Below are 27631 nucleotides of genomic sequence, written 5' to 3'. Positions count from 1 at the left end.
TAACATTAACCCTAACATTGTCCAGACTCAAAATGTAAAATTATCAGAAAACTATAATGTTTTTTAAACGAGTTCTTTCATATGGAAAGAAAGGCAGTGCACAAAGCGCTTGAGTTGTTCAGAACAAAGATTTAAGAAGAAATAAATACACATCTATAGAGGCTGGGATGTAGGTTATGGATGCAAATGTTTTTCCTCACACTCGAAAAACTGCAACGCTAACGTTCTAGTTTTCCAAGACTTCCTTTCAAAAACTCTGCATAGCAAGTCTGCCAGGCACAATTCTTGGGAGACAAGGCAAAATTATGCTGTGTGAAATCCATCCAGCCTTACTTCCAGCTGCTCTTACCTGCTGTCTCAGCACTTCAAGTTGGGTTCTCATCTCCTCAATGCTGTTCCTGTCACCCCTCCCCGAGGGAGTCCCAAGGACAGGCGAGTGCTGCTTTTTCAACACATCCAGAAGGGCCTGTAACATCAAACAGCAAAAATACTAAGTAGAGATTCATTACATGAAAAGGAAAAAAATATCCTTTTAAACTCTTAGAAAGAGGTTTTCCCTTCACTTGCATTTGCCTCCATTATATACACTGGATATAAACCCCACGAATAACATATATCCATGACTAGGTCCATACTTTCAAAGATACCACACTACATCCAAGAATTTGAGTCAGTGCAATTTAGTAGTGCTTCTACTTATAACCATATACAATATTTACTTATGGAAATCACAGCTGCAAACCTCATCCATAAACACCATTTCCCTGTGCAAGTTGGAATTTGGGAAAACAGACAGGTGTCTAAACTTAGCTGAGCCCCAAAGCAAGCAAACAAAAAAACACCCCAAGAAAATAAAAGTAATATTTAAAGATGGCCTAAAAATGTGACTAGGGGAAAGTCGGACTGAAACATTTTTTGCACTTAAAAGTACAGATTTCTTCAACTGGAATGGAGCAAACTCTCCTGTTTGAGAGGACGTTGTGTAGTCTCGATAGCTTGTCACTAGAGGGAGTTAGGAATACACACAACATTGTACCACTCTTGCTCAGTTTTATAGCGAAATTCTGCCACAGCTCTTTGCAGATTTTGTTTATTTTTAACAGCATTACGTTACACAGCTCTCCCTGGGACCAGAACAATTTTTAATTAATTATCAAAAGGCCAATCAAAACCAAGCCCTTTCCATGGAAGGCATAGAAAAGGAAGGCTTTTTACCTGATGAGCTGCTGTCCCTAAGGATTGTGCAGAAGAGAAATTGCTATAATAGTGGCAAAGCTTGTGTTCCATGTCAACACATAAATAAGGCTGAACTTCAGCATGGGAGTTTGAAGATACAGATACCTGACTGATCAACTTACTTTTTGTTCCTTTTTAAGCCACTTTTTAATACCTTTTTGAGGAGGTTCTACATCTCAGGATTATGGAGGGGAAAAAAAATAAATATCCAGAAAATTCAATATTCAAAAGGTTAACAGCAGAGAAAAATAAGGTGAAGATTATTTTAAACTGCATTTGGAAGCAATACTGTGAGACTTTGTTTTATCATTTCAAATAAAAGAAGAAGAAGTTGTTTGATTTGTAATAACTTCAAGTGGCTGAACCTGCAATAGCAGGGGACTAGACTTAAAAGGGTCCCTTCCAGTCTTATGTGCATTCCTGACATGACATTTGAAGGATGCAAATATATAGAAAATCAGTAAATTACTGTTGGGAAAGTGTGTTACATGAATCGATGTTTCATTTAAAACAATGTTCTATTTACCCATCTGTCTTATTCCAAGCACATCATAAGGCAGCAAAAGAAAACTTTGAAATAAGTTGTTTCACAAAACAATGTGAATGAACCTTGAATGAAAGTTACACTGAGGCTTTGAGGAAGTCCTGTCAATGCATTTCAAAAAGAGCTAGAGATCATATGTTCTGACAGATTTTTTTATTATGGCAAACATTATGTTTTTTGGCTTGACTTTTGCACATCATGGCCCTTTAGCTTGTTAAAGCACTTAAAGTTACATAGCAATGGTTGCTGCAGTGCATTTCCTCAGGAAGTGTTTGTGGTTCACCATGAAATAAAAAATTGTTAGAAAACACCCACTGCTTTATGTGATCTTTTGATTAAACAAAATTACATTTATTACTTTCACTCAGTTAAAAAAAAAAATCCCATTTAGCTATTTAATGGCAATTTCCTCAGTGAGGCCTAAATACACATAATACTTATATGCATGAATATATATATGTATGGGTACAAACAGTAAGACAGGACTGTGTCTTGTGAGGAGAAGCCATTATTCTCAAACACAGAACATAAGTAAAACAACAGTTTTAAAACTGTGTGACTTCTTTTTAACTACAGTGCATATAAAGTCATCTTTGTGCCATTTCCCTTTTGTTCTAAGGAGGGAGGATGTAGAAAGAGCTTAGAAATGACATGTAGAGGGGTTTCACAGGAGAAGCCAAAGATTCCATTAACTTTGCTCTTTGCAATGCAGCCCTACTACCTGCCAGGAACAGGTATTAGCTGAAGTTAGGTCTTGCTTGTTTCCCCAATTCCCAAAAGCTGATCATGGTTTGCTACCTTGTTCACCCAGGATTGAAAAGATGGGCATCTGGTAGTGTCACTGCCTGACAAGGGAGCTCCTGGAATTGAAGGAACAGCTCCTGGTCAGCAGCTCACTGCTGCTCCTACCTTATTGAGACGGCTTATTTCCCCCTCATAGTGCTCTTTCTTTCTAGCCATGGAGGCGTTCTTCTGCTTCAGCAGCTTGTTCTCCTCCCTCATCTCGTGGAGGGCTTCACTGAGGACTTTTGTTTCTTTCTGGGATGCAAAAACACAGAGAGATGCTGCTGAAGTGCAGATGGAAACATTTTTCAAGAACAATTTTCAGAGTATCTTCTGCCTGACAGATGTGCTGCATTTTTTGTTGTCCCAAGCACAGCTGGGAAGGGAGGCAACAGGAAGGCAGGTCGTTGGAAGCCCAGATATGATAGAGTCTGAAGACATTGTTTTAACCACTCACCACATGATGGGACAGAGACAACACAGCAGGCTAAATCCCTGCTCTCTGCAGTCACACAAAACCATGAGAAAGCTGGCAGGCCAAGTAGGGCAGAATCATACAGACAATTATCCCAGACTTGCATTTCTCTTATGTATTCACAGTATAAGGCCAAGGCTAAATGCTGGAGGAGTCCCAGCCATTGCCAGACAAATCCAGATCTCAGTGTCACGTAGTCTTAAGGCTTTATTCACTACGGGAGAGATGAGACAGGTCTCAGCCCACTCTAAATTTACCATGCAACCCATCAAGGCTTGAAAATCTACCTTTTTTTGACGCCATCACAGTTGTTGAATTTCAACCTGACCATTCCTAGTGCATATTCCTGCACTGTTGCCTTCCCAGCAAACTACCAGGAAGATGTCCCTACCTGCAACACGAGCCTTCCAAGATGGTACTATAAGAATTATTAAGGCACATTTGCCAACCTCTAAGTTTGACTTTCTTATTGTATGGCTTTCACAGTGGCTATTTTTGATTTACAGTGAAGGGAGCTGAGATCCAAATTAGACCCTGAAGCAAATGGTATCCCATAAGCTTCCTTTGCAGGGTAACACATTCCTCACTAGCCCACTCTTGCCAGACTGGTCTTGGAACAAAGCTGTTTGGGCATATGAAACATAACAGCTTTTTTACAAAAGAAAAAGAAAGTATTTCAAATATTCTTCTGCAGCTGCTTTATGTGAATAAAAAAATCGAGATCAAACAATCACATGCACAGGACACCATATGAATGGTATCTTTTCCCAGCTCCTTCCACACATTCTCCTTCTCAAAGGCTGGCACCTCCAGGAACATGAACATTAACAACAAAGTATCTCCAGTTTTTTCAGGTTTTTGAGCCATCTGAATTCTTACATCTTATTGCTCCTTATTCAACACTGAATCTTAGGTGTTCTGACACTGAGACTTTCCAGTGACTAGGCTAGTCTTTAATTCCTGTCTATGGGCACATAGACATGCCCAGGGAGAAGAAAAATAATTAATTTTTAAAGAAATTGCTGATCTAAGGCTGAAATTCCATGCAGGTTAACCTGACCCCATAAGAAATTTTTGGATTACATTGTCATTTATTTCATTATTCATGTATGTAGTAAAAAATTTTGCAGAGTGTATTCTCATCCTTGTCTTTATAAAAAGCCAGTTAGGGGTAATTTTCCCAGATATGGTATATTAAAAGGCAGGCAGTAATATGAAGAGGAAGATGGATTGTCTTACATTGAATCCACACTCAGAGCAAATATAGGAAGTGATTCAGCAAGTATATAATAATGACTTAGTTTGCTTTAAAACATGTACAGAGTCCCCTTGGTTGGAAATCAAGTACATGCTTGGCTAGCACTAATTGATAAGCAGGTAGGATGAACGTTCAGCTCATGCAGATACAAGCTGAGGGCTTTACACTTCTTTTCCTGCAGCAGGTAACTCACATCTCATCTGAGCCTGGAAGTGACACGCTTGCCACTTGTTTGCAGGTTTGCTTCAAGTTACCAAGTGAACAGAGAAGCTCAACCTCAGCCATCAGATCAACATCCAGAAACTCTAATGAGAGGTCACCAAGCACATCATCCCACGGAGCAGAACAAGAACAGGAAGCACCTCTCTGTGGGGCTTGGAAAACGGAGCACAAAGCTTTGTGTGTTTGTCAGGCATAAACATGCTGATCACTCTGGATGGTGGTTCTATTGAGGTGGGAATTCAGCTTAGGAATTTAATTTTAGATGCAAAAGAATACATAAGAGCCAGTGCCCAAGGAGTCTTGGGAGAGGAGCCCAGCCACTGTCATGGTGAGGTGAACAGCACTCTAGAGCGGCTGACCAGGCCTAATAACTGCAGTGACTGTATTACTAACATTTGCAGGGAGCTGAAACAGCCTATATTGCCAACACCAAAATCTGGGTGTCTGGAGATGAACTGTACTTATTGCCAAGCACTTTGTGTAACACCTGCAGTGATGCTCCCATTCCATTTGAAATAGCTGTAGCATTTTTGTTCACAAAGCACTTCTCCCGAACTGAACAGCGAGGAGGGAAATCTCTGCAGTGCTCGTATCAATCTGCTCTCTACGCTCCCCACGCACACACTAATGCTGTGCTGTCTGCCAGGTTCTATTGAAATGACTCCCTCTGTGCACAGCTCTCTGATGAGGCACATCAGCAGCCACTGCCTTGGCTGCAACACTCAGCACCACATCTCATCTCACAGCCCACGCTCGGCCCTGCATGAGCAAAGAACGATGAAAGGCAAGAAAGTGTTGAGCACAGAGCACAAAGGAGGTGACAGAGTGCACCCTCCTACCTTTTCCTGCCACAGCTTCTCCCTGCCCAGCACTCCCAGCCTCTCATCCTCTGGCTGCTGCTGATGTCTCTCCTGCTCCAGCTTGCTCACTCTCCTCTCCGACGCGTCCAGCCTTGCTTTCATCTCTGCCAGCTGAAAAGCAAGGGACAGACCATGGTGGGCTGACTGGAGATTCCCAAAGGCACAGCACCTCCAAGGTGTCTACCCAGGGGTGTAAAACAGCTCCATTTTAAATGAGGAAGAGCCATTTGAATTCCTCTTCTCTTTGAAGAAAGAAAAAAAAAAAAGAGACAGTAAATGATTCAGATCTCGGTAAAGCTTGTTGTCAGAAAACACTGGAGAGAAAATCTTCCTGACGAGCACATGAGATCATCCTGTAAACTTCCTCCTCATAGCAGGAAGCAATAGATGAGAAGTGTCAGTCAATGAACCAACTTGGGTTTGGGAATACCAGGCAAAGTTGTAAGCAGTCAGCTTCACTAGGCAGCTGACGATAATGGCTGCGGCAGTGATGTCACACAGCCATAAGCAAGGAACAAAAGCTACGTCAATTGGATCTTGGGGGAAAAAAAATAAAAAAGAAAGAAAGAAAAAGTATTTATCTAGAATTCATCTTGACAGTCCCTGCTTACAGGGAGCAACATTCACAGAGGATTTACCTGAGAGCTCCACCATTACAGCAAGGCCCCAGGGAGCTCCCAGGTTTCCCAAGCCAGGCACGAGAGATGGGACAAGAACCAACAGATATGTGATGATGAGGAGCAGGGGCTGGGCACAGCAGGCACTGCAGGCTGATTTTACCATGGCTGTGGCTGGCTGGTATTGGAACACAGACTTAGTTGACATACATATTCCAACAGAAGTCATCAACAGTGTTACCTGTTTTTCATAGAGCTGTTTCATGTTTCTAAATTGATGATCCCATTGCTTGTTCACCTCCAGAAGCTGTAATTACCAGGAAAGTCACAGTTAATAACCCTTATTTCAACATTGTCAATAAATCAAAAATAGATTGGCATTCTAATCCTCCAGCTATGATTGTTCACAACCTCCTCATCATCTGGCCAGTTCATTCCAGAAAAAGCAAGTTTAAGGTCTGGCAAGCTTTCCAGCCCATCTGCCAGTGCTTTGGTATTCCAGCTAAAGCACAGGAACACTCAGGAAGCAACATCCAGCAAACATGCAAACGCGCCATAAGCTGCAGGTGAACCATTGGCAGCGCTGTACCGATCCCAAGCTGCATCTTCTAAATGGCCAAGGACTTCCCTGCTAGGTTTCCATAAATAGGTTTACAGTTAGAATTTCTTTGACTCCAAACAAATGAACTGAAGGATATAGGGTCACTCTTTAGGATGCTCAGGAAAAGACCAGCTTCCAGTTTGCTGCTACCTGCGACCAAGACACCACTGGCTGCTACTCACAGTTGTTCCTTGGCCTTTACAACTGTGATAATTAATAAAATTTGCCCTTTGCACCACATAAATCTCTGTTCTTCTACATTCATAGCCACGGTACGATAAGTCATCATTTGTTTTTAGGAACAGTTCTCTAAATATAACTCTTCCAAGTGTGGTACAGAGAACTAGGAACTAGTTTTAAATGTAATTTTAAATGTAATTTTAGATGTGATTTAAGTGCTTGCGCACTTCAAGCTGTGAAGAAATGCAAAGCAGCAAGTATCCACATAGAAATTATCTGACAAGCGCACAGGATGAGACTGTCAGAGGAAGAACACAGGCCTTGCTGGACTGGTGGATAGAACAAACAGCTGCTTAAATACAGTGTAATTAACAGTGATAACACATTCAGTGATTTCCTGCTTCCATTACTGATACTGTAAGGTCTGTCTTAGAGGTTCTCTCTGTAAAGGTTGGGGGTATATCTAGGGTTACCTCTCGTCTCTGTCTTTCCAGTGAAAGGATATGTTGTTCCAGAGAACTGGGTGATGAAGTCTTCTTTTTGGTCAGTAACGTGTGCCTTGACTGGAGAAAAGAAATGTTCAAAAATTCATGCTTTTGGCATGATTATTGTGTAAAGCTCCATCCACTCTGGCAGGTGCACGTAAAGGAACTGAAACAGAAACTTTTTCCTGCATTGCATTTGTATTTTGGTACCTTCACACCTACTGAGAGCAGATTCTGAAGTGTACATCTGCCTTAACCTTGCTTAGTCTGTGTTTTAATTGAAGCATTATGCAAACAGCCACTGAAATAAACAAAATCATATCTATTTGTACCATCTGAGACACAGAACACGAAATTGGATTTTAATTATCTTACAGATGGCAATTTAAACAATTAGTACAAGCCACAAAAGTTGAGCATAACTTGAAGTGGGCGTAATTCCCTTCATTTACAAGAACCAGAATAATTAGTAGCATTGCCCCTGGTAACTGCTTGCAGGTCCAAGGTAATAAACTTTAGCACAGCGGGCTCAAAGCAAGCAACCCAGAAAACAAATAGGCCATTTGGAGAAATTAGGAAATCAGTCTGCAGTTGTTTTTTAAAGCATGGAGGTTGGCCCATGCAGGACAAGAGCAACAACCCTCATTTTTATAATGGTAGTGTCACAGATCATAATTTCCGAGAAGTTTCTATGGATTGCCATGAAAACAAACATGTGATCTATCAGAGAGAGAGGGAGAACTGCACTGGAAAAAAAGAGGCATGCTCATAAAAAAAGAACATACTATGTACAAATGACTGCTCAGGGAGTTTTGTTTCCCCTCCCTAAATCCTCAACCAACACATGAAAAACCAGAAAAAAAGTGTGATCGCTTTTGAGGCCTTGAATCTCCTGACATAAATTTTCTTCAGCTAGAGAATTTAATGCCAAATACCAATGAGGATCAAAGAAGAGTTTTGTTGTGTCTTTTCATAGGCAAAAGTCCTGACCACATATTTGCCCTGTGGCCAGTCCTGCTGAGCTCAAATGTGGAACCCTTGACTTCCAAGGCAGGAAACATTTAATCCCTCTTCTTGTAGTTCATAGACACGTTTAACTAAAACTATCTGAAGTGATACCTGGCAGCCAATGGAATTATTCAGATGCTGAATTGCTTAGGCATATATTTAATTGCATGTTTAAGATTAATATTGATATGAATAAGACCACTCACATGTCTCACAACTATATATACACTTGGCACCACCAGACTGGATATTGCTCACAGAAGTTTCCGGGTCACTAAAACGAACCACTTTGTACCTTTTGTGCAACAACAAATTAAAATGACCAAATACTTCTGGAGGGTAAAAAAAAAAATGCTAGGAGAGGTTTTCTTTCTAAGAATGCCATATCCAAAAATATTTCTATCTGATTTTAAACATTGTAAATCATTCAGAAGAGTCCACTGGAACACAAAAGTGAATCCACAATTGTCAGTCTACAAAGTCACACACATGATACCTGCACCAGCTCAAGGAGTTCCTGACAATCAGAAAACTCTTCAGAGAACAGCTAAAAAAGTCACTTACTTCCAGTGGGTCTGCTGGGGCTTCCATGTCACTCCCATCTGCCCATGTGCATCCAAGATGGCCTTGAGTGGCTGTCTCACTGTGGACCTTTGGAAGAAGAAGAGCAATGGAACAGATGTTTTCTGCTGGCTAAAGGAGCAGGAGAGTGGCTTTAAGAACCAGGAGATCCACGAGCGCTGCCCGTGGAAGCAGCCAAGGTTCAGAAATAAGGGGTGGAATTCTGATTTTAACCTTTTCCTCCTTCCTGGTTGGGGCTTTCCAGAAAGGATGAAGCACACTGCTTGTGACTAATATGCCGGGCAAGGCAGTTCTTTCTCTGCTCGGAGTGAGTGTAAATCACAGTGGACTGGCCAGATCTCCGCAGAGAGGAAGTTGCAAGGATAAGGGAAGGAAGGGGATATGCTTTTTCAGTAAATAAGAGCACAGGCTTTTCTATCCCTGCTTCCAGTTGTGAAAAAGGACTTATGTAAGTACCATTATGAAGTGACACTAGGACAGAGTGTGCCCTGCTCATAAAGGAGCAATAGCCAAGTCTGTTAACGGCCCCATACAGACCTCAAAATGTTTAGGGGAAAACCATAACTGGAAAATTGATTTATTTCCCTCAAGAAAAACTGCACAAAGATGAAGAATGACAGGGTTGCTATTCCTCTCCTAAGGACATCTTATCTTCACTTCTGCTACTTGTCTTACACTTAAGCTGGATCTAAGCTTCAAGCTACTCAAGACTTAAGTACTCAAGGTATCCAACACTCCAAACTTGTTCTTTAGTTTCCCATTTGGGAAAAGAGGTTAACGTTATCAAGTTAAACTTACAGGAGAGATCAACAAAGAAAAGGCTTCCGCAGTCTTCACACAAGAAGTCAGAACAAAATAGAAAAGTGCAAAATATTGTCACCTTCAGTCTTCCGAATAATAATGGAATTGAGAAGGAAGCATGAAAGAAAAATCATATTCCTTATTGTGCAAAGATCTCTATGTCTAGAGATTTTTCCGTGGTAGCAGAGGTTGCTTATTTAATTTTCAAGGAATGGAATGAATGTTAGCCTGTGAAATATGACATAAAATAATATAAATCCTTCCTTCTGTTTCCAGAAAAGGATTTAGACAAAGTAAAGCAATTCTGTGAAATGCTGGAATTTAACAACCACATTCCAGATTTCTAGTTCACAATGTGTGTCTAAGCAACTTCTCTTTTGCAAGATACAAACCCCAATTTGGAAGAAAGCTACTACTTTATGATATTTGCATATGATATAAATCCTCCTTACCCTGACGTTCTTTTTAGTTTTTCCTGGTTTATGGAGTAACTGGAAAACTTGCAGGTTTTTTAATGTTATTTTAAGGTTATTCTAATGAGGACATTTCAGATTCTCCATAGGAGTCATCCTACCCATCAAAAAACAAATTCATTTTGTCTGTGGCTATATGAAAACTAGTCTTGGAGCACGTCCCTCCTCGGTGACAACATTGCAGATTATAAACTAGATACCAATGAGTAGGGAACAAAAGCTCAAGCTCTCCAGAGGTGGTGGTGTTCTTCCAGCAAAAACTGGGAATGGTTGAAGCAAAATCATTGTCTGCCTTTATAGAAACAGTTAATAGCACTGAAAAGAAACAGAAGGAGGTGATAACGTTCATTTTTGTTGTTACTGCAGAGATAAAGACACCACGTTTGTTTAGGTCTATAGCAATACAGTCGAGGACAACTCAGTTGTACAACAGCACTTCAGAAACCTGAGATATATAAGAAATCCTTGAAAGAGGGGCTCTTGACAACTATCAGACTTCAAAAGTCAAAAAGACAAAAACATTCTAAGGTATTTCTACTTGGTTTGAAGCTGTTGAACCACATACACAGTTTTAAATTGCTCTGAGAATTCCGGTCGACCACCAGACTGTAAATGCAGTCGCAAACCTAAAAGTCTGCCAGATAGGGAAAAAGCTTCCCAGGAAGCAAATGGGACCAGGCAAGATTTGCTGCCTTCTGAAACTCCCTGAGTTAACTCCCAAGTGGCAGCATAAACACTGTCTCCAAGGGCAAAGGGAGACGAACTGATTAGAAGCCTTTTATTAATTTCTCTTCTATTTCTATAATATTCTGTAATTTCTTTCAGTAGCAGCTTTGACATTGGACTTCTTTTAACCACTCTGTTTAAAAATGAGAAATATTTTAGTTTCTATTCTAGGAAGACCTGAGCTTTCTGAGTGTAAAAGCCTTTTAGCCATGTTTGGGAAGCTTGCAGTGGGAGAAAAATGAAAGCCTTGGAGCTGTAGCCAACATTGAATCCTCCAAGCGTTGGCACCACAAGAAGATAAAAGCTCTCATTTTCAGAGTGCTGGATCTTAATTCTGGAATGCCTTCTGTTAGAGTATTACAAAATATCACTCATAAATTAAGATAATGAAAGCCATTTGTCACTTCTGGAAATTTAGTCTGTTCAGTGCAGTGAAACGAAGACCCATTAAAAGGCTTGATGCAAGTAAATGTGATCTTTCCTTGATGATGATAAAATGGCAAAATAATTTTTTTTCCTTTTCTTCCCCCTCTCAGCTGATTGTGTATCCACTGTGAGGTTTGTTGGGGAATTTTTTTTAAATTTTTATTTTTTACTTATTGTACTGTTCAGTTGCATAATTGGAGAAATTAGATTAACTCTGAGATTACTTGGGTTAAAATTTGGTGGCTTCTGGAGAACCTTTTGTTTGCTTATGTACTGGTTGAGCTTTGGTTTTGGCTCTGTTCCTGAAGCTGCTGTTATGCCAGCAGTGCTTGCCACAGTGTCCATCACAGCCCCTTTTCCCATTCCGGTGCACGTGGTGAAATGGTAAGAAGTGAGAGATTCTGGTTGAAGAATAAAATTAGCTCCTAAACCAGAAGAAGAACGTACCTCCTCCTGTCCCAGCCTGGTCTGTGTGCTTCACCACAGAACTGTGCTGGGAAGGGATTGTCCCTTCAGCAAGTGTGTCAGCCTCAGCCTTCTGTGGTGCTCAGTTACAAACTCTCTCTGACATGCAGATGCAAACGTGTGTCTTGATAGGTGGGAACCAACCAGATCAAATTAGAGCAAGACGTGGTTTCTGAGTAAGTAAAACGTAGCACAGCATTTCCTTTGTTTCAGGAACATGTTTCAGCATTTCCTTTATCCACTGGTTTGCACCAGTGCCAAGGAGACCAGCCACAAGGGCATGGCTACTCAAGTATCCGAGCATTTGCAAACTCGGGCCTGATGATGAAAGTCCCGGTTTCATGGAACAATAACTGGGTGATCATTTGGAACTGCAGCAAACAGGCTATTTTCTAGTTTATAACACAGTGGTTGTGAGCACAGACAGCCCTTGAATGAATTTTTTTTTCTCTCACTTCACACCCAAAACAGTTCAGGGGCTTGAAAGTTTATTGTGGCCCTTTTTTTTTTACCAATGGATCCTATGAAATATGGTATCTCTGTAAATTTATTTCATGTTCACACACTGCCAGTTATCCCTTCCTATTTGATACCTTTATCCACCCTCGCCTCCCCCAGAAAACATCCCTCCTGTGTTCAAAATCTTGATCAGGTACTAGATATACTCAATACATTCTGCATTAGTACTTTTGGGTAATATTTGTCTTTTGATGTAAATCTTTTCCCTCTCCCAGAGTGGAGAACGCAGCATCCTGACAAGCTGCAGTTAAAGTAGTACAGCTGAAGGAATCATAGGCTGAAGGATGTGCTGAGAATGGGTTCGTTCTGCAGACCTACATTTTATCTCTCTCAAATATTTGCATTTAAAGCCACACTAATATCATAAATTCCTATGAAGAAAATCCTAGTGAGAAGGAGAATCTGTTTACAGACATTTTCAGGTAAGTCTTGAAAGCGATTTAAGCTCAGATGGAAACGCCATTTTGCAGAGTGCAATTTGTACTCTCCCCTCCTGAAAGAAATTACAGAATGAAAACGACCTGCTGGCTCTGCCAAATAACTTCCTGATGAATGACCAACACTACATGGAAGGTCATGATTTGTTTCATTATTAACTTTTTCCTACCTCCTAAATATGTTATTTTCCCTTTATTTTATGTCTAAATCAGCACCTAATTTCACAAACTGACATTTTCTGGTGTGGGTTTTTTTTCAAATACTATTTCATAAATTTCATAACTGAAAGTCTGCTAGGTGTTAAAAATATGACCTCCTTTTCCAAACCACACAACCTGAGACATGTGCTCCTAATGTCTTATACTGAGGTTGTTGAAGCCCATTGCTACTGTCAAGCTGTCACTCACTTGAAGTCCAGCTCAACAACCAGCCAAGTGAAAAGTTGCTTGACTTAAAAGTATAAATAAAAAATACTCAGCATGTATCTAGTGCAGAAATATCATAAACCATCCTCCTTTAAGCTGTGAAAACCACACAGGTTTCACAGGCAAAAAATGGTGCCATAAATGTAAAGAGAAAGGCACGACAGAACAAATACTGCCATGGTGTTCTGGGTGAGCACCGAAGCACCCCACAGAAACAGCTGAGGTAAAGCACATCCCTCCTGTTTCCTCCTTAAATCCTTTCCTATTCTCCCTCTGCTGGAGGGAGCCTAACGTGGGGAATCAGGTGTTTCCACAGGTTTCCAAGCTGGATGCTCCTTGACTCTGGGCTGGCTTCTGTTTCACCGTGCTAATTCCTCCCCCTGCATCCGGGAATCCCCATCCCTCCCTGTGGCTTCCCTCTCACTGTTTCTAATCCCACTAGTCTGACCCTGGGGTGTCTCCTTAGGCTCAGCTCGGTTTCGTGCCCCGAGGTCATGACTCATTTTGGAGCTGGCGGTTTGCATGTGAAAGGAGCCGTGTGTAATTTCGGATTTCATCGAAGAGAGTCATCTATCTCTCTTTTACCTCCTCCCCGATTTCCTGCATCATGCCTTGGGGCACAGCCTTCAGAGGTTTCCTTCCCCCAGCCCGTGGGAGTGTCACACAGGCAGGTAAGTGTGTCACCCCTTGCAGGTGGATGGCATTCAGGGCTTAATCACTCCTCCTGCTCCCAGTTCCAGGAAATAGGGAAATTCCTTTTGTCCTTCTACCACATTCACTATTTCAGGGGAGAGGAGAGAAACTGAGAGGGAAACCTGAGAACGAGTTTCTGTCATGCTTGTTAACCACTGCTTCACTGCAGGCAAAGGCAGGGGCCTTGGCAGGTGGCTGACAACTCTCTGTCTGCAATACCACAGGAGTGTGGGTTTGAATCATCAGCATCTTCCTTCTTCTTCCTTCCTATTCATCTAAAAGCCTTTCTGACACTTCCAAAGATCTCTCTCCCACACACCTCTGCTCATTCTCAGTTAAACCAGAGCTACCAAACAACCTAAAGAAATGACAGTGGTTTTGGGGTTATATGGTTTCAGGGCTCTGTGTTATCCAAAAGGCACATGTGGCTGCAGAGTGGATCATCAGAGTGGTTTAGCTGACCTTTTAAAGCGCTATAAAACGTAACTTCTCAGCCAATCTTCCTCCTAACAGAAAGTAGCTATATCAGGGAAAAATAAATGTGTAGCAAGTTCATTGCATCATTTCAGAAATCCAAAAGTTTCATGCATAACCAAGTCACCCAGGGAACATCCCCGAATGTTCCTTCCTGGCAGATAAACATTGCAAAAGCACAGTGCCTTTACCTTAAGGGAACACGAAGTTCTCTGAGGGTTTGGACTCCCTTGTGCAATAGGTTTGGGGTCCTCACACGACTGGGAAGTGTTACTCTTCCCTATCAGGTTCCTTATTTCAACATCCAGCTCTTTACTTTCACACCTGCTTAGGAAGAAACAGCAACGTTAAACTTGACACCCAAACTTGGAGTAAAGAGCAGGTCAATTTTTCAGCTCCCTCCTCACTGTGAGCACATAGACAGCAGAGCTGCTCCTGCACTGAGCTCCTGCTCCCTTTCCTTCCTGATGTGCAAGCAGAGAGCACTAAAACACTGTCACACAAGCACTATCTCAGTGCTTTGGGGGCAGAAATTCATTTAAAATAGTTACACAAGCTGTCTTTATGAATTTTACTGCATTGCACCTACAAAATCCAAGGCAACCCTTTTAGGGATTATATGAAGGCTGCCACGTGTCCTCAACCCCACCCACTCACACGCAGTTCCAAGAATTTTAAATTCAACTTTAAATAAATTGCAATCAAAATAGTTCGATTGGTTTGGAAACGCAAAACTAGTTGCTCAGTTATTAACAGCAAAATGGTGTTTATTTGGTGGTAAAATTAATTTCTTTTATTGCTCCCTACTAAGGACATGCAGGACTTATGTGCACGTGAGGGCTCCAAATTCACGGAACTTACTGTCAACTGGGGCTGATTCACTTGATACAATGTAATGGGGGAATGTGACTTTCAGGAAGTGGTCTGAGGCATAATTAAAAGGAACCCCCAAATGTCCTAGCTCAACCCAAGTTATCAAGAAATATTCAGTTCTTTTGAAAGCCCAGACCTTCATTTCCTAATCAGCTTAATCCAGCTCTAAATGTAACTAATGCGTGACCAGAAAGCAAACTGCAAGTATCGAAAGTATCACTAACCTGTTAGAACAAGATTACTTCTTTATTTAGGCAGAAAATACTCAATTATTCAATTAAGCTACCAGAAAAACTGAAAGCAGTAAGAATTTAATAGTTATGCTGCTTGCAGTTTAGACAAGGATTGCACTGTAGGTTCTGAGGAAACTCTTGAAGCAAAATTGATAAAATTACCCAATAAACAAACCAATCTATCTTAATGATATGAGTAAATAAGTGTGGTGAATTTCGTGCTGGTAGCATAGCAGGATTCATTTTATTCTCAATATTTTAAACACAGAGACTCTAACAGAAATATGTCTACATTAGGCATGGATGCAAAAATCATTTGCAGAGGTTCTACAACGAAACACCAACAGTAGCAAGTAAGGACCAGTAAAACTCAAAAGCTGGGGTTTTTTTGACTTGCCACCTAGTAGTTGGACAAGCTGGAATTTCATGGCCAAAACTGCCTTTCAAAGCCATGAACATGAAGACAAAGACCTTCTCCAAGCACATTTTCGTGGACTCCATGGTGGTGCAGCTGCTCGGGAGGCTCGTGGCAGTTTCCAAAGCCCCAGCGGTGCGTGGGTGGCAGGTGAGCCCCAGCAGCAGCACCGGGAGAAAACTGCAGAGGGAAAACAACAAACCTCGGGAAAGGAGTCCAGCCCTTCTGCGTCTCGCTAAATATTGCAGAATCCTGGATAAACCACGGCAAGTGGCATTTCCCTTTTTCTAAGCAATTCTGTGCTGAGCTTCCCAGACCTCAGGCAGCAGCAGGACCAAGCACCCCAGTGCATTTCCCTGGAAAACAGCATCTCCAGCCCATTCAGGCTCCCATGCCTGACCCAGGGTGAGATTGCTCTGTGTAACAATCGGATATATAACAGTGCAGAGCTCTCAGTGCTTTTGAGGCTGCTCAGAACTGGAAAGCCACAGCACAGAAGCAGTGACTCTCTCCTGCAGTCACCACCCCCAGCTGGCAGCACAACCCAGCTTGGTCAAAGGAGACAGTGTTTCATAAACTCTTTTGAGTCAAATGAAACTGCCTAAAAGAAATATTCAAAATAAAGGAGCAACACCGAGGATAAGACAGTAAAAGCTGGGCAGCAATCTGGCAGGAGTGCAGCAGGAAGTATTTAGGCAGGCTGCACTCATCTCTGCTGCTGGCTCAGCCACAGTGAGCGAAGATGGGTGACCACAATCTCCTGAGATCAGAGCATGAATCAAGATGAGAAGTACCCCATAAAGATGGAGGTTGGCTTTAAGTATTTCTTTTCAGCCAGAAAAGGTTCATTCCTCTGCTCTCCTCCCCAGAGTTTGATGTTGTGGCTGTAAATGCTGTTCACCTCTAACTGCTCCCAGCCTGTCTCTACAGTCTCCTTTCTGCACTCAGAAGTGCCTGGGTGAGAGCAGGACCCGGCTGTGCCAGGGTAAAAGAAAGGGAACCACAAAAGGCTCCAATCCCTACAAACTCATTGCTGCTCCATAATATCCACGTGTTTCAAGACCATCACAAAAGTCAGAAAGCCACTTCATTGACTGGATTTCTTGGTGCACTTGGTTTCCCCTCAGTTCTTAGACTGAGAAACTGTTACTCCACTTATCTGCATTTTAATATTAGCCACTTTGATAGCTGGCAGGATATTTATTTGTTGTTAATCATATCTGGTGTGTAGATCCAATTTAGAATCCGGAGTTTCAAGCACACAGGTGCTCTGAGCGCTGGAGCTCGTGATTAGGAGCTACCCCAGACCAAGACAGTTCCTGCCGATTACCAGAGCTTCCCCCGATGAGCTCTAGAGGGCACACAGCATTCAGCTTCTGCAGAAGACTATTTCCAAAACTGCTTTTGGTTTTGTGAAGTTCACAGGTGCACTTCTGTACCGTTAAAACCTTTCCTGTTCCGTGCTGTTGCCAACATTTTCTAAAATGGGGTGTTTCGGGTTTTAATAATTAAATTATGCAAATAGGCAACATGTTAGGAAAAAAAACCCCTAACAAACGGAAAAGGAAATCATTTCAAATTTGGGAGATACATTTTTTTAATATTTTGTAAAATCGACCATAAGAGAATATTAAAAGCATTTTCATGTGGTCATATGGGATAAAGTATATCCCTTCTATGTGCAAAAGCTTTCTAAAGAACAGGAAGATATCAAATCTACACAACCCACCCTACTTACATAGCACAGTGTGATTAATGCAGGAGCCAACAAAAGATTGAAATATTACTCCTCTTTGTAACCTTTGAGTTAGCTGCTAAATTTCCTTTTTTTGGGAAAATTAGGACATTTTATATGAAAGCAGAATTTATAGGTGTATTGAAGAAGGCTGATTTCACAGAATAAGTTTTAGCAACTTGCAGGAAAAGGGAAGAGTCCAACCTCACTCGTGATTTCCATGTCCTATCTGAAAAATAGCAGCCAGTATCCTTCCACCCATGTCCTCCAAGTGTAAGACATTCCCTTTGGTTTGCCAGTTGCCATATCCATGCAGAACTTGACTGTGCACCCCATTAAAGGTGTTTTCATTTCTCCCATGTGTTCATTTCTTCCAGCTGCCTTTAAAGTAGTTTTCATTTTTTTCCGTATGGGACACCTTTGTGCCACTTCAATTTCTAGGCTCCATTGGCCTATTTATAATTATTAACATTATTTATAACATTATAATACATATAATGCTCTAAATAATTTTTTTTTTAAATTTATTAATGGTTGCATACTTTTTTACAGCAATTCCACTTTTAAGCTGGGAGCCAGAACATGATGAGCCAAATATTTTGGGCTTGTAGCAGCACAGATTGAAGGCTGAGAAATACAAGTTTACCAAATAACCAGGTCCAAGCCCTTAAGAGTCCCAGCTTTGCTGCTGGTACCATCTGTGAGCTCTTGGCTCCCCCTGGTTTTCATTGGAAATTGGCATTATTCCTCACTCATAGCAGTTATGAGGTGACAATGGACATACCTACAACACATCCCAAGGCATTTATTGCACAGTATTAATACCCAGGGCATGTAATTCTATTTGAAATATTAATTTCAAGGCTGGTGTGCCCGGGCTATTCTCTTGTGATTGGTGAAAGCACAAATACACACCATAAACAATTGTGAAAAAGGGGTTTAAGCCAGGATTTACAGCCAGACTCCAACACCACAGAGTCAGATTTTGACGGGAAATGAATTCCAGAATCTAAGGGTTAAACATGTGCTTCATCCCCTTGGGTGGGCATTTGGGATGTAGAAGTCTTGCTTGGCTAAGCCTGGGGAGCAGATTCATGGAAAGAAATAAATTTCTGCATTGAATTATGGAGGATGAACTAGTCTGGATAAATTAAAAAATGGCAAATTTCAAGACCAACTGTTTCAGCTCATACTTCCCCTATTTATGATAATGCACTTCAGTTCAGAAAAGGGCCTGTAGAATATGGGAGAGTATGAGACTGAATTACAGAATATTTAATCTAACTTGGACTAGAAATAGCAATAAAATTAGGGATATAATTCTTAAAAATGATGGTGTATCTATAGAACTAGCCTATTCTTTGAAGTTCCATATGATTTGAAAGGATTTTTACTCTCTTCAAATTCAGTTTTACAGATTTTTTTTTTCATGTAAATACATTGGGATTTTTATATTAAAAACTTATCCAGTTAAGACTAAATAAAGAATTTCCGGTTCAGTAAGCAATGGGAAGGAAAAAATTCTGCCAAGAAGACAGAGAGACTTTTGTTACAGAAAAAAAATTCTGTAGCCTCATAAGCTCTTAGAGTTTAGCAGATTCTGAGCTGATAAAGAATAGCTACAATGTGGTGCAATTCCCTAAGGATCAGTGGTGTTATTCCAGTACTCAACACCCAGCAAGAGGGTCTCCATCAAAGTTTAGGCCTGGGAATTTGAGTCAGAACTCTTGAAATTGAGCTCCACGAGTTCTGTGTTGCACCTCACATGTACCACTACAAAAAGATTTTATTGGGTTTAAAGCATACTGTGCTGGTACAGACACAGAAAGAACACCTGCCTCTGAGGATTTTGAGTATATACTTAAAAGGAAAGTTTAGGGAGGGGAAAAAAAGGCAACACATTATTTCAAATTACTTCCAACCTAAATTTTTAACCTAAGTTTCACCCCCAAAAATTTACCCAGTATTTCAAGGGCATAGGTGGAAAGCCAGCCAGGCAGCAACTGAGATCTCCCTGGCAGAACTGCAGAGTGAGGTGTTCCAGATGCTGCAAAAAAAGTGCTGTTGCTTTGGAGGTAAGTGTGAGATTAGAAACAATCCCACTGCAGCCTCAAGAAGAGAGCTCCAGAAGACAAGGTGTATGATAGGGGTTAAAACATGTACTCACTGTGACTCTAACAGAGAAACCACTTAAACTTTCGCTCCAGTCTGATGTAGCCAAAACATCTGCCTATCACCCCATAAACGTCCCTACACTCCTGCTCCCTTTATGACAAAGGAATGGGGCTTTTAAGGCACATTTAATAGCCAGCAGCTGCTTGGCTGTCAAATGCCACATCTGGAGAAGCTGTGGGCTGTTAATGTGAACAGAAACAATTATTCTTTAATAGTTTTGCCTAATTTTAAGAATTACACAAATGACAACAAAAGAGGTGCATGTTCTTAATGAAAACACATCTGGTTTCTCTGAAAATAAGCCAAAAAAAAAAAAAAAAACCAAGAAAGGGCCCAGTGATTAAGTGAAGCTGCATCCTGACTCAGTGAAGAGAGAAGGAAAGGTACTGATACACAGGCACTCAGTGTCTCTCAGTGTTTGATAACCCCCCTCAGTAACCTGCAACACGCAAGAAGACCATGAGTAGTTGGTTTGCATTAAATGACATGTTACTGATCCCAGGGTGCTGCTCCCCTCCCTGCCTGGAGGTTCCTGTCCTTTGGGACTGGGTTTCCATGCCACTGCCTCACTTCTGCACCCTGAACAGCTTGTACATCAGGAAAATAGCATCATTCCCTTTTCACTTGGATCTCCTTAATTATCCTACCAACACTGTAATTGAATGTCTTCCTGATGGACAGCATTTGAGCCAAGTTCCAACCTCAGGAAAGCCAATTAAATTATTCCCACCAACTTTCTGAGGCTTTACATGAGCCATGAGTGAGTTGCAGATGCCTGTTTCTCTGGAGAAGCAGTGAGTGGAGCACTGTCACCCAGACTCATCACCCAGGGCTCACGTAGCTGCGCATGGATCACCAGTGAAAGGGAACCTAAGTTTTGCCATGAAAATCAGTCATGGAAAGCTGGGCCAGGCAGAGCCACCAAGCAGCATGTGCTTTGTGAGCAGATGGATTCCCCCACTGAAAAACCACACATGCAGAAAGCTGGGGAGAGGTGGCAGGAAAGCATTGAAAGAACTGTAAACTAAGAGTTAAAAGACGGAAAAGGGAGACAGATCTATATGTTTTCAAGTGCTGGTTCTTTTTTCTGTGAAGATCAATATCTAGAAAAGCTTGCACCCCTTTCAGGACACTTTCCTCTCCTCAGTATGTGCTCTTCTGAACTGGTCTCCCTCCCACGGTCCTTTCTGGACTGGCTGCTTGCCCTACAAACACACCTTAAGTACCACAGGTCTATTCATATCGTGTATGCACTAGTTTCTGTGGAAAACTCTGATTCTGATGCACTGCAGTTGCATGGCTGGCATTTTTAACTGGTCCTTTACATCATTATTCTTTCTTTTCGAATCAGGCATCACCACAAACAGCCCGTTTCTGCCTCCTACTTCAGCCTTGGCCAGGACGTGGATGCTTCACCAAGGCCTTACTGACCCGGGCTCACAGCTGGGCTGAACCTTTGGAGGAAAACAAGTCCATGATTCATTTTGGGTCTGTGTCTCCCATGCAGACCTGAGATACCTTCAGTGACCTACTGACAGCACAAGCAGAACGAACAGATGAAAACCATTTGGGAACACAGCCAGGAAATGCAACACGCAGTAGCTGATGGAGGACAAGCCGCTCTGTTAAGTCAGGCCAACTCCTCGCCCGTGGCAGCTGTGAGGCAGCCAAGCTGAAAGGCAGGGGATGCTGAGAGGCAGAGGAATCTCCCTGCGTGGCTGTCAGTGTCACAATTCCAGGGCTCAGACTGCCAGGGACCGGCACGCGGTTACACCAGGGATGTCATCAACAGATGGGAACCTCCTGCCTCCCTCCCTTCACAGAAACAGACTGGAGGCAAACTGCACTGGCAACAGCTCACAGTGTCTTGAATAAATGGGAAGTCCCAAGGGATTTCCAATTCAGTTATTTCACAATAAACTAACCTGAGACAAAATGCTTCTTTACGGGAGGAAAGAAGGGTAGGATATTATTTCTTAAGCTTCTCCAAACAATCTGCAGTTACCTTAAAGCAATTTTTCTTTTTCTCTCTCTCCCAAATCCACACACTGCCCTTAATACTTAGTATCAGTATTATGAGTAGAAATATTATTGGTTTGTGAAGCAGTAGGTGACAAAGAAGTTGTGAAATCTCCATACTTGGAAGTATTCGATACTCACCCAGGCAGGCCATGAGTTACCTGACCTTACCAGCCCTGCTGGAAGCAGGAGGTCAGTCCAGACAATCTCCAGGGGTCCCTTCCAAGCTACACTATTCCCTGTGATTTTGCTCTTCTGAGGACAGAAAATTTCCACGTTTCACACATTTAAACAGATCTCCACAGTACAGATTAAAGCAGGAAAGAAAAAGCATTAACCTGTGTCTCTGGAAGATACATGGACACACAGGGAACACTCAACTACAGATTTTCAGTAATGCAAAATAAATTACCTTTCAAGAAATAAAAATAAAAGAAGTTTCTCCATGTAACGTTAAGATAGTTAATACCTTTCCATCTCAACACACTGATGGAGGCACAACTCCAGACGATCCTCTGCATCCTTATTCTTCCTTTTGAGCTGCTCACAGTGAATCTATTAAGAACAGGGAGGGAAAAAATCAGACTTTAAGGGGGAAATAAAAAGATTAACAAGCTAAGAAGAAACAGGTATCCAGCTACAATGAGAAGAGATAATGGTGTCTCATCTGTATCTCTATTTTATTCTTCATTCATAAATGGTTGTCAAAGAGCTAGGAATATACTTCTTCCTTCCCAGCATCATCCTCTCTTCCATCCAACCACAGTTCTGCAAGGGCAGGAGCAATAACAGTCTCTGTGGGGGCAAATATCTACCCAAGGAACAAACTGCCAGCAGTTGCAGGAACATTGGAAGTATTGCAAAAAGAGCTTTTATTATTCATCCTAAAAGAATCCATTGTCTTAAATACTCTAGAGTTCAAGCACGTCCTCATATTTTCCAGAATATTCACGGAAGCATCTGGTAAAAGTACTCCAAAATGAAGGGAATTAGAGTAAGGACTCTGATTTAAATCACTTGGAGAGGAAAAAAAAAAGAGTCATGTGTAAGTTATTGAGCATGAGGGTGTTGTTCAAGCCCTCTACAAGCTCCTAACAAGCTTCCTCTGGTCAGGACCAGTTACTGTCCAGCACTGAATTTCCAAAGAGAAGGGAGAGAAGGAAAAAAAAACCAAAAAAAGCTCGTCCAGAGAAAAGGACACACAGCGGGGTAAGAGCAAACAGTCCACATCAAGATAATCCCTTACAACTGGAGGGTTTGGACTAAAACTCCAAACATGACCAAAGCAGCACCTCTCCATAACAAGTGGGAGAACAGATGGTACCAAGAATGAGCCTCATCCAGAGGAGTCATTTGCTCCCGTGCTGCAGTCTGGGCACAGCCCCGGGGGATGTTCCTTCAGGCTATGTGGGACACCTCCAGTTCATCACAAAAAGAGCCCAGAATCCTCCTTCTTCTCTTTAGATCCAAGTGACAAACAACATCATTATGACAGTCGCTAGAATTAGAAAACTGACCTACGGTAAGGACAGCAATATGACCACTGAAACAAATTGGGGAGCCATCAAGAGCTAAACCTGCTATTTATTTGTAAGCAAATAGGTTTTCAATCATGAGTCACTCCTCTATTGGTAACATCAGCTTAATGTGAAACCACAGCTGAACATTTTATAGAAATCATGCCTCCTCATCTATGTGCAGAGCAGAAATCTGAAATGAAAGGTTGCCAGCAGAAGATCTGAGGTGTTTTGCATCCCTCCCCCACTCTTAATTCCAATTCCTGCAGGCATTTCACATGTTTTAAATGCATCTGGTAATCACTAATTACAAGGATCCTATTAAGGAAAAAAATGTCCATTCAGTTTCATGTGAAACTTGATTCCAGCTTGTCCAAGTTTTATGAGTGTCTGTTTAATCATAACAAAATCACGTTGAAGTATGGAAAGCTGTATTTGATTGATTTCAGTGGGAGCTGCACACACTGGGGACTAATGAGGATTAAGGTTTATTTTGGAGTGCCTAAACTTGGCTTTCAGGTGTCTAGCTTCAAAATATTAAATTTGAAAAATGTTGTCTTAGAATGAACACTCTGTGCCACCACTGAAACAACAAAAAAATAAACCAAAACCAAATGACTGAAGAAAATCTGGCCATAATTTTCCGAAATAAACAAAAGCAAAACCAACCAAACAAACCAAAAAACACCACAGAATTTATATTCTACTCCAGCTCTGATTTATCCCACCGAGGTTTGACATGTCAGCAGTTTCAGATGGATTTGCCAGGCTGGGCACAGCATTGCAGCCCCCGTGCCGAAAACCAGGCCACGTTAAAGGGATGCAGGTTGGATGTCACTGAAAATGTGACACCCATGTTGGTGAAAGTCAGGTAAGAAGAAAACAAAGTTCTGAAAAACTGAGGAAAAAAAAAATAAATATAAAAGGAAAGCAGTGAAAAACACAGAAAAAAAATATTTATGTATTAGCCACGTCCCTTCCTGGTTCTGGAGAGGCAGTTTCAGGTGCTCTCTCTGGGCCCACACAGCGGGTGCTCCAGGTTTTTCCGTGGCCTTGCTCTGCCAAGCCGGGGAAAAGCACAGAGAGGAGCTGCCAGAGCTGCCAAGTCCCAAAGCCCCGTGTGGCCCAGCTGCACACCCAGCCAGTGTGAACAAGCAGTTCTCCAGAAGCCCTGCTGCTCACACTGCTGGGGTGGGGGATGTTGGACATGTCTCCTGACTCTTAGTCATATGCAGATTTTGCAGCTAAATCCGAACCTCTTCTTCTGAACCTGAATGAAAGAGATGCAGCTCAGTTACGGTGCCACGTGCAAGTGTTTGCTGTTAGAGCAGCCGTAAGTTTTTACAACGACAATATGCAATATAACGCTGTAGGTTTTTATTAGATCAGGCAGATTGAGGCCAAGATGGATAAAATTCAGCTACTTCAAAGAATTAAGGCTGTGTAAAAGAGGGGGTTGTAATGGTCATGTAAAGGATTGCTCAGAATTACATAAATTTTCTGCTTTCTGTCAAGGTTTTTAAGAACAGGAACACCCTGAAGTAAAACAGATTCAGTTCTGCTCACAGATTTATGGGGTTTTGCAATAATTGAAAATGTTTGGTAAAAAGCACGCAAAATTTCCTTGGTGCTTACCCACCAAATTTGTCAGGGTTCCAAGCCCTAATTACTCCCTAGATATACCCAGACAAAGCACTTTCTGGTTGGAGTATTAATTTGCATTAAAAACAAGTTTTCCACATAGAAGAAAAAAAAAAAAACAAACCACATTTGGAGAGAAAATACCACATAGTTCAAGAAAGACAACAAGACTTACTAATTCTAATGAAATCTTAATTGTAAAAACAAGCACAGCCAGATAGGTCCTCAGCACACTGGTGTTTCAAAATGTTATGCAAAATGCATTTCACAAACATCTCTATTGTAAATGTTAAATCCTGCACTGCTCTTGCCCCATTCTCTTTTTCTTTCTCCAAGTCCAGTTCCAGCTTCAGAGCATCCAGTGTTGGCAAACCTTTGCTCATTTTCCCCAAACCTGCCCAGTAATTCACTTGTTCTTCAGCTGTACCAAAGCAATATTTTGTGGGAATGCAATGTAAAATGAATGCCAGAAATGATCCAGCCTAAGGGAGGCAGAGAAGGGAAAGGAGATTTTTGGTTTGGTTGGGTTTTCCTACCTAGATCAACTCAATGATTCAATTTGACAGACCACCACCATAACCAGACATATTGTCCCACTGGAGAGAGCAGAAAGCCCAGCATTCCAAACAGATGGAAGCACATGCCAAAAAATTATACATAAGGAATAAACCCATTAGTAAGTTACCTTTTCAGTGATACCCAGCTTTGTATTGTGAAAGATCCAGGGCCTGTCACAGCCAGGCTGAGTAAATCCACCTCATTTAGGTATTACCCCATATTGCAAAATAGCTCCAAAACAAAGTGGAACATTTACCACCGTCAATGCTGTTGATAAACAAGCCAGCAGGTCAGAAATTATCTGTGTGTGGCTGTTGAGTAGGAGGAGTGGGAGGGAGAAATGCATTATTACTGTAAATGTGATCAAAATGGAAGAACAACCAGAGAAATAAAAGAACATTTGATGAATGAAAGCCTAAGCAACACTTGCTAAAACTGACCTAAAACAGGAAGAAAGCCCTCAAGACTTTTTTTTTTGCTCTAAAGCAATCAAACATATAACATTTCTGTGATGTCCTCCTACCTAAATAGACCCAGGCTTGGTTCTCAGAGCAGCACTGGTGTGCAGTGCCAGCCTTGAACCAGCCTTTGCATTACGTGTCTCTCTGCTCTCTGCTGAAAATGCAGCTCCAGTCAGGCAAATGCTGCCCAGAACGAGCCACAAACACAGCAAGCCCTGCCAGTTCTCTCCTCCCCCTGCTATTTCCTGATTAAAGTGCTGAAACTTCAATATGAGACAGTTTCTAACCAAAACTTAGAATCTGAAGCTTGATTTTTGCCAAAAATAAAGAGTAGTCGGGCTCCTCAGATCCTCTGTGCCTAATTTGGTTAAGATAAAGCGAAACCAGTGCCTGCCCTGTGTGATGCAGGAAGATTTAACGCTGAATACTTAAAATTGATCTCATCATCAAGAACAATTCTCCTTGGTCGGGGTAACAGTAGATTCAGAGCAGCAATCATCCCAAAAAACTTAATTCACAGATGCCCTCCCACAGAGCTGTGATATCCACAGCTTGATAAAGTCCAGTCTATGAGTGCTGCTCCTCCACACCAGGGGTGTGAAAGTGCTGCCACTGACACACACAAATTTGTGCAAGTGCTGAGTACAAAACACTGCTTTAGACTACATGACCTTATTCAAAATCAATCTAACCCTTTTTCCTTGAATTGAAACTGAGAGAAAATCGTCCCATTTAACAGCTTCTAAACATCTTTGGATGAAGATCTCAAGAACATTGAAAAGTGAGAAAGTTAATCCTTCGTAAGAATAAATCCCTTCTTCAAGTAGAAATCAGTGGCATAAGTGTTACCAAAAAGCAAACACAGTCACGCTCAGGCTTGGGTGACAGACAGAAGTGACCAGAGGAAATCACAAATATCATCTCATCAAGCCATGACATTCACATACAACATAACTCAAAACACTCTCTGTGCTCCTCTCATTAAAAATGAGACTCCTCATTTCTAATACATTTAGAAGAAATCTTTTCTTCGTGGGAAAATGTTTGGTTCAGCTGAAGCCTATTAGTGCACACAGGTCTAGGTGCAAAGTCCATGATACACCATGAACTGTGCACAATTTCCATGGAAGCAAACTCTTGTTGATAGAATACAATTCCAAAAAAAAGTATAAAATATGTTGATAAAATAAAGCCCTCAAAAATTAGTATCTTAATTTCTTTAAAATTCATTTATCAAGCAACCACAGATCTGTCAAATATACAGAAATCTGTACAAATCTACACAAAACCAGTTGTAAAATAGGTATATTTCATGGAATAGCACTGCATAAGCCTTTCCAATGGTATTCTCATTATCTATATCCAATTTAATTATTTGGAGGTGGGCAAGATGGGAAGGAAGTACTTATATATTTTTGAATGCCAGCCCTAAATTATGCAGCAAAAAAATGGTTCTTTATTATTATTCACTGCCAAAATAGGGATAGGGAACTTTCCAAGACATAAAATACAGAAATGAAAAGAGAAAATACTGCAGGGTAAAAGATTAATAACTATGATATTCATTGACAGTGCCCAAGATGTTTTTGCTGAAAAATTTTTAATAGAGATGTCACTACATGGAAACTGCGACAGGAAAGAAAAAGGATAGAATTTCTTGTGCAATCCAAGCCAAGAGATAAAAGTTAGGATCCATCAACTCCAATGACTTTG

The 27631-nt window shown here is 41.4% G+C and overlaps 1 protein-coding gene across 1 annotated transcript in view; it reads right to left on the bottom strand.

Moving 5' to 3' along the window:
• Window positions 1-27631, bottom strand: part of TNIP3 (TNFAIP3 interacting protein 3) — a 58237-nt gene that overhangs the window by 11601 nt on the left and 19005 nt on the right. Inside the window, exons 3-10 of the mRNA XM_032684969.1 lie at window positions 22211-22296; window positions 14483-14615; window positions 8834-8920; window positions 7250-7339; window positions 6237-6302; window positions 5358-5489; window positions 2690-2818; window positions 350-466 (exon numbers count right to left, since the gene is read on the bottom strand). Coding sequence (XP_032540860.1) covers window positions 350-466; window positions 2690-2818; window positions 5358-5489; window positions 6237-6302; window positions 7250-7339; window positions 8834-8920; window positions 14483-14615; window positions 22211-22218 — 762 coding nt within the window. The 5' untranslated portion in view covers window positions 22219-22296. The remainder of the gene's footprint in view (window positions 1-349; window positions 467-2689; window positions 2819-5357; window positions 5490-6236; window positions 6303-7249; window positions 7340-8833; window positions 8921-14482; window positions 14616-22210; window positions 22297-27631) is intronic.

Source organism: Chiroxiphia lanceolata, chromosome 4, assembly GCF_009829145.1.
Source record: "Chiroxiphia lanceolata isolate bChiLan1 chromosome 4, bChiLan1.pri, whole genome shotgun sequence".
Lineage (NCBI taxonomy): Eukaryota > Metazoa > Chordata > Aves > Passeriformes > Pipridae > Chiroxiphia > Chiroxiphia lanceolata.
Note: the sequence above shows the minus strand (reverse complement) of the source record. Positions and strands in the feature narration are given on the sequence as shown.